The sequence below is a fragment of the Vulpes vulpes genome, chromosome X (assembly GCF_048418805.1).
Source record: "Vulpes vulpes isolate BD-2025 chromosome X, VulVul3, whole genome shotgun sequence".
Classification (NCBI taxonomy): Eukaryota; Metazoa; Chordata; class Mammalia; order Carnivora; family Canidae; genus Vulpes; species Vulpes vulpes.
In genome coordinates this window covers 115,976,686-115,983,678 of record NC_132796.1, presented here as the reverse complement: position 1 = coordinate 115,983,678, position 6,993 = coordinate 115,976,686, and the positions used below count along the sequence as shown (strand labels likewise).

At 64.6% G+C, this 6,993-nt stretch overlaps 1 protein-coding gene across 1 annotated transcript; it reads left to right on the top strand.

Annotated features, from left to right (window-relative positions):
* Positions 1 to 1,719: 1,719 nt before the first annotated feature.
* On the top strand, positions 1,720 to 5,968 carry LOC140596153 (melanoma-associated antigen 8-like). Its single transcript, XM_072743574.1, has 2 exons — positions 1,720 to 2,112; positions 4,039 to 5,968. The coding sequence occupies exon 2, from the start codon at positions 4,330 to 4,332 to the stop codon at positions 5,344 to 5,346; it is 1,017 nt and encodes a 338-aa protein (XP_072599675.1). The 5' UTR covers positions 1,720 to 2,112; positions 4,039 to 4,329; the 3' UTR covers positions 5,347 to 5,968.
* The last annotated feature ends 1,025 nt before the right edge of the window (positions 5,969 to 6,993 follow it).

Sequence of the window (6,993 nt, the reverse complement as noted above, 5' to 3'; positions counted from 1 at the left end):
CGACCAAATGGTTGGGGAGAAGTCATCATCTTAGCGAAACTCCTTCAAACTAAAGAAAAATATGGGCATTGTTTTCAATTAAATGTCCCACGCTAGTGCTCCTGGATGCAAATGCTAGAGGAGAAATCCACCTTGAAAGAACGCTTAAGCCAAAAGCACTCATATAGCAGCAAATATCCTGAATAAGTATATGCATATTCAAAATCCTAGCGAAGGAAAGGGACGAGAGGCGGTGCCCAGTGAACAGAAATCTGCCTTAACGTTAGAAAAATCTTTCAACTGTATTTATGTACATTAAGAAAAGAATGGAACTAAAAACATCTGATCACGACTGGGTATAGAAAATTCCTTTGAAAGAAATTCAACACTAGCTAATGGGAAAAGCTTCTATCAGAATACGATGAGGAAGGGATTTCCGTTTTCATCTCTGTGCAACTAAAACCTCACTTAAAAAAAAAGTAAGTCTCGGGCAGATACTTGGTCCTGGAGAGCCTGGATCGAGTCCCACATCGGGCTCCCTGCGTGGAGCCTGCTTCTCCTTCTGCCTGTGTTGCTGCCTCTCTGTTTCTCTCTGTGTGTCTCATGGGTAAAGAAATAAAACCTTAACAAAAAAAAGAAAAAGAAAAAGAAAAAGAAATGAAAGTCTTGAAAAACACACAGAGAATAAACAACGTCCAAACAAACAATAAATGAGGAGAAAGCCTTGGGGGACCCTGAAGACTGCTGAGCTGGATATTGAGTTTGGGTTGGGGATGCAGGGAACATCAGGGATGTGGGGAGGGAATGCAGCCTGCATCAATGCAGATGACAGGATTGATAGGCGGAGCAATTTCCAACTTCTCCTTCTGCTTCCCAGCATAAATCTGAGGCAAGACCTCAGAGTACACATGACCTTAGCCCTGGGGTGCTAAGAGGACACAGGGAAAGACAGGATGATTGAGGCACTGGACTCTAGAGTCTATGCAAATAAGCACCTGAAATCATCTTAGTGGCCAGGAATGCCCCTTAAAAAAATCACTTAAGTAGAATATACAGAATCAACCTGAAATAGAGTAGGGAGTATCAGAGCAATTCACAGAGTAAGAAAAGGTATTTTTGATAAAGTATATATATGTAGTGTACACATATATAGGTACATATACAAATGCCTGTATCACGTGAACAAAGACGCACATACATGTGTCAACGTCGGTATTACGTGATATGTAGGTACGATTGCATATGTACCAGCACATATAATCTGCACACCTTATACATACGCGTGCACAGGACACACACTCGGTAGAGAGGGACGGTGTGTTTCTCCCGATGACGCAGCAAGTCAGGGGAAAACCCCCTGCAGTGGGCCCCGCAATTCGGGACGCCCCTAGACACCCTTGCAGCTGCTCGGCCGCCCCCAGGAACGTAAACCTTTAGCACGATGTTCCTAAAGTCTGGCTGCTGGCCAAGGGACCCCATGGGAAGGGGCGCTTCCTCGCGGCCCCTGCCCCTACCCTGCCCCTGCCCCTGCCCCTGCCCCTGCCCCTGCCCCGGGAGAAAGGGCGCTGCGGCTGCACAGCAGAGGCTGCAGGCAGAGGCAGCTGCACAGGCTGCAGGCAGGCCTGTGTCCTGATGAGGGCCTCCTGGGAGAGGACTGAGAGCCGAGCTGTCCCAGGACGCTGGGGGCCACCGAACCCTGCTGTGCCCCTGCCAGCAGCCCTGGGCCACCCCGGGACCTGCAGAGCCGGTGGGGTGGGGCCCGAGCCGCAGCCACCATCCCTCAGGCGCTCAGGGACGTCGGGGCCTGAGAGGCTCGGGGTCAGGGGCACAGGCTGAGGTCTGCAGAGAGCCGAGGCCCCAGCCCGCCCGAGTGCAGGGCAGGAGCCCAGGGAGGACAGGGGGCCCCCGCCTTGCCAGCCGGCGCGCTTCCCTCCTCCCACCCTAGCCTGGAGCTCATCTCAACCCAACGTGCTGTCAGCCGTGGGGACCCCTGGCAACGGGGTCAGGGTGTGATGTGACGTGGGCCGACCTCTGCGTCAGAATTGAGAGAGCGCGGAAGGCCTCGGTGCGGGGGGTCGCACTGGGGTCCCCTGGAAGGAGGCCAGGCCCGGGCCGGCGGCAGCCAGGCAGCAGGTAGCCCCGGGAGGGGCCCCGGAGGGAGGGCGGGGGGCGGCCCTGGAGGGCGGCAGGGGAGGGGCCCCGGAGGGCGGCGGGGCGCGGAGGGGGCCTGTCGGGAACCCCAAGAGACCACCGGGGGAAGGCGGGGCCTCGGCGTCCTCGGCGTGGAGCTGAGGCCTGGATGCTGGGGCCTGGGGCAGTGGCCTCGGGCCCCCGGAGGCAGGACGGGCCCGGGCCCTCCGCGGAGCGGCGTGAGGACCTGAGGGAGAACTGCGGGGGTCCCCCACCCCACCTTCAGGCGTCCACCCGCGGCCCGCCCTCCCCGAGAGATGGAGGCACCGGGCCCCCCCTCGGGGCTGGGGGGCGGCCCTGGGGAGGCAGGACACCCTCGGCCACCCGGGAAATGCGCCTCGGGGGCTGGGGGTGGGGACCGGAGCCCCCGGAGCTCAGGAGCCCGGGCTGGGCAGGGGCACAGGGCGTGCCTGTGGGGGCGGGGGCCCTGGAGCCCAGGACAGAGGGGACCTGGCAGGAGGTCGCCAGGGATAGGAGGCCTGGGAGGCCCCCTGGGCAGGCTGGGGTTGGGGACCGGAGCCCCCGGAGCTCAGGAGCCGGGGCTGGGCAGGGGCACAGGGCGTGCCTGTGGGGGCGGGGGCCCTGGAGCCCAGGACAGAGGGGACCTGGCAGGAGGTCGCCAGGGATGGGAGGCCTGGGAGGCCCCCTGGGCAGGCTGGGGGTGGGGACCGGAGCCCCCGGAGCTCAGGAGCCGGGGCTGGGCAGGGGCACAGGCCGTGCCTGTGGGGGCGGGGGCCCTGGAGCCCAGGACAGAGGGGACCTGGCAGGAGGTCGCCAGGGATGGGAGGCCTGGGAGGCCCCCTGGGCAGGCTGGGGTTGGGGACCGGAGCCCCCGGAGCTCAGGAGCCGGGGCTGGGCAGGGGCACAGGGCGTGCCTGTGGGGGCGGGGGCCCTGGAGCCCAGGACAGAGGGGACCTGGCAGGAGGTCGCCAGGGATGGGAGGCCTGGGAGGCCCCCTGGGCAGGCTGGGGGTGCGGACCGGAGCCCCCGGAGCTCAGGAGCCGGGGCTGGGCAGGGGCACAGGGCGTGCCTGTGGGGGCGGGGGCCCTGGAGCCCAGGTCAGAGGGGACCTGGCAGGAGGTCGCCAGGGATGGGAGGCCTGGGAGGCCCCCTGGGCAGGCTGGGGTTGGGGACCGGAGCCCCCGGAGCTCAGGAGCCGGGGCTGGGCAGGGGCACAGGGCGTGCCTGTGGGGGCGGGGGCCCTGGAGCCCAGGACAGAGGGGACCTGGCAGGAGGTCGCCAGGGATGGGAGGCCTGGGAGGCCCCCTGGGCAGGCTGGGGACCTGCCTGCCGCCGGGCGGCCAGACTTCCCCATCTGGGTCTCCCGAGAGACTGGGGGCCCTTGGCGTCAGGAGCACGGCCTCCTTGAGGGGGCAGACGGTGGACCCCCGCCCACCGCACATTGAAGGGGTGAGTGGCCCCCAAGCCAGCCCTCAGGCCCAGGAGGGGATGGCCCCGAAATCTGGGTGCCCCTCCCTGGCAGCCCTGGGAAGAGAACCCGGGGTGTGGCCTATCCCAAGGAGACCCTCCTCCTCTCCAGATCCCTGGGCTCAGGCAGGGGAGGGCCTGGGCCTGAGGGTCTGCACTCAGGTCAGCAGAGGAGACCTTTGGCAGGCCTGCCCAGAGCCGGTCCCCTGGCTTCCTCATGGGGAGGGTCGGGGCAGCCTGGTTTTGTGGGGACACTTTGGCCTCAGGACCGCAGACAGAGGCCGGGGTCCCAGGCCCTGCCAAGGGCACTGGCAGGCCAAGGAGGGGACTGGGACTGCTGGGGACCTCCCAGAGTGCGAGCCAACCTTCCTGTGTGCACTGGGGGCCCAGGGCTGGGCTGGCAGTCTGCACCCTGAGGTGCCCCCTGCTTCCCTCCTGCAGGGGCTCCAAGAACTGGCAGCGCAGCAGGGGCCTTGGTGGCCGGCAGGAGGCCCTCAGGTCACAGAGTGAAGGAGGCATAGCAGGTCTGTGTCGCGGGACCTGCTGAGGTCCACGTGGTCTCTGAGCCTGGTGCCAGGGGCTCAACTCGCCCGGCCCAACACGCAGGGGCCTCCTGTGTAGCCGATCCTGATGCGGCCCGCTCTCTGCCCTGGCACGGGGCCTCTCTTGGCCCAACTGCACCCCGACCAGCCATCCCACCGCTGTCTTCAGCTTTAGCTCCACGCCCACACCATGCCCCTGAGGCACACGAGTCAGCTCTGGAAGCTGGAAGAAGACCCGGGAGAAGCCCAGGGCCTGGTCAGTGCCCAGCTGCCAGAGGCTGAGGATGAAGACGAAGATTCATCTTCCCCCTACCCCTACCTGTGTTCCTCTTCCTCCTCCTCCCCCTCCTCCTCCCCTTGCTCCTCCCCTTCCTTGTCCAGCTCTGGCCTGTTCTTTGTGCCCCCAGAGGAGGGGTCTGAGACTGCCTGGAGTCCTCCCCAGAGCCCTCAGAGTGCCGGGCCCTCCCCCAGTGGCAGGGCAGCTAGTGGCTGGAGCCAGGTGGAGTTTGCTGGCCCCAGTGGCCCAGAGGAGGAGATCTGGAACCCCTGGGAGGTGCCCGAATATGCGCAGCCCTATGCCCAAGGAGGAGACGCAATGCTCATGAGTGGGGCTGACCTGGTGGGCTTCCTGCTCCGCAAGTATCTCGACAAGCAGCCCACCAGCCAGGCAGAGGTGCTGGAGGTCCTCAGCCCAGATATGCAGGATGCCTGGCCCGAGATCTGGGGTCAAGCCTGTGAGTGCATGCAGCTGGTCTTTGGCGTGGAAGTGAAGGAAGTGGACCCCGTCGCACACTCCTACGTCCTGGTCACCGTCCTGGGCCTCAGCTACGATGGGGTGCTGAGCGGTGAGCAGGGCCTGCCCACGACCGGACTCCTGGTGCTGCTGCTGGGGGTGATCCTCCTGGAGGGCGACCGTGCCCCCGAGCAGGAGGTGTGGGAAGCCCTGGGGGTCATAGGGGTGTTTGCCGGCAGGCAGCACGTCATCTATGGGGAGCCCAGGGAGCTCCTCACCCACGTCTGGGTGCAGGAAGGCTACGTGGAGTACCGGCAGGTGGCGGGCAGCAACCCTGCCCGCTACGAGTTCCTGTGGGGGCCCAGGGCCCACGAGGAGACCAGCAAGCTACGGGTCATGGAGTATGTGCTATGGGTTAATAGCAGGTGGCCGGTTTCCTCCCTGGCCCCGTTTGATGAGGAAGAGTGGGTCTGAGCCCCAGAGGCGGCCCGGCCCTCTCCAGCCTTTGGTGGGGTCGGCAGCTTCTCCCGCGGGATGGGCACGAAGGGAGGCATCCCTTCTGCTGCTTCTTCCCCGTGGGCGCCTCTGGGTCTACCTGTGTGTGTTTGTGTGTTTGTTTGTGTGTTTGTGTTGGAGAAGACAGACCACTGGGCTTTCTAGGGGTGCAGGGCCAGGGCGGCTTGGGGGCAGAAAGCAGGGTGAAGAGCCACTCTGGGGGCCTGTTGTCTGCCGCCACCCGGACATCGAGAGCTTGGTTAACATGAGGAGGCTCTGGCACATCGTTGCTCGGATTCGGGGGATTCATCAGCTTGGGAGGCTACGTGTGCCACTGACATTCCGCCCGCCCGGACCGCCGCAGCCGCCCCCCACCCCAGACGAACTTCTGTACATCCCCCAGTTCAACAGTTAAGAGTTTCATCCTGTCCTGAAAACCAGCTGGCCAAGTCCACCTTCGTCCCTGTGTGGGTTCCACCCGGATCCTCATCCCAGGCAGGGCATTGGGACAGAAATGGGTTGGGAAGCAGCAAGGACGGAGGGGTCAAAGGACCGGGTCGGGTCGTGCAGCCAATAAAAAGGAAAAGTCTTTTGTTCTGGCTTCCTGTGCCTCCTGGCCCGTTCATTCTGCAAGGGCCCAAGGAACCCGGACCCGTGTACTCCGTCATGGGCAGGGGCTGGTGGAAAGGACGAGAAAGGGCCCGCGGGAGGCCAGGGGAGCCCTGCTGGCAGCACCCTCAGGGCCACACAGGGCTGAGCTCTGCTCCCTGCAAGGCCCTGTGTGTGAGCAGTGAGGACACGAGGACACGAGGGCCCCGGAGCCACGCCGCCTTCGGGGAGTGTAGAGGCCGCCTGCAGAGAGGTAGCAGGGGTGCCCTGAGGCCTGCGCCAGCCCCAAGGGGCAAAAGGGTGAGGGGGGTGGTGCCCCCGGGGCCTCTGTGAGCAGGGCGACTCCTCCTGTGCAGCTGAGGAGCGAGCAGCGGGTGGGGGACAGAGGCCGGCCTCCACTCTGTCTCCACTCTTTCTGTCAGGAAGCGGGGAGCTGAGTCTTTTTGGGGGGGGACGCGCGCAGACTGCCTGGCGAGGTGTGGGTTGGGCCCAGGCCGGCCAGAGTCCCGGGAGGAACCCCGGGAGGTCGAGTGGGTGGCCTGACCTCCCAGCCTGAAGGAGCGCCCAGCCAGCCTGCTCCCCAGACCCCCAGCCCAGAGCCCATCTCCGCTGGACCCACCTGCTGGGAGCGCTGGGGACCCCTGGCACGGGGTCCGGATGACACGTAGGCCACGTCCGCCTCAGAGGTCTGAGAGAGCCGAGAGCCTCGCGTGGGGGTCGGACTGGGGTCCCTGCTGAGCGAAGGCAGGCAGGCCCTGGCTGGCGGCAGCCAGGGGAGCAGGTAGCGCCCGGAGTGGGCCTGGAGGGCGGCTGGAGGGGGCCTGTTGGGAATCCCTGGGGGGCGGGGGGGGAGGCGGGGCCGCAGCCTGGAGCTGAGGGCTGCCTGGAGGCAGGACAGGCTCGGGCCCTCCCTGGAGCGGGGTGAGGAGCTGAGGGAGAACGGCGGGGGTCCCCCAACCAACCTTCATGCCTCCACTCCTCCCTGAGAGATGGAGGCACTGGGCTCCCACCTCGGGG

Excerpts from the sequence above, each read along its gene's own strand:
- LOC140596153 (XM_072743574.1), top strand. The coding sequence starts at position 4,330 with ATGCCCCTGAGGCACACGAGTCAGCTCTGGAAGCTGGAAGAAGACCCG.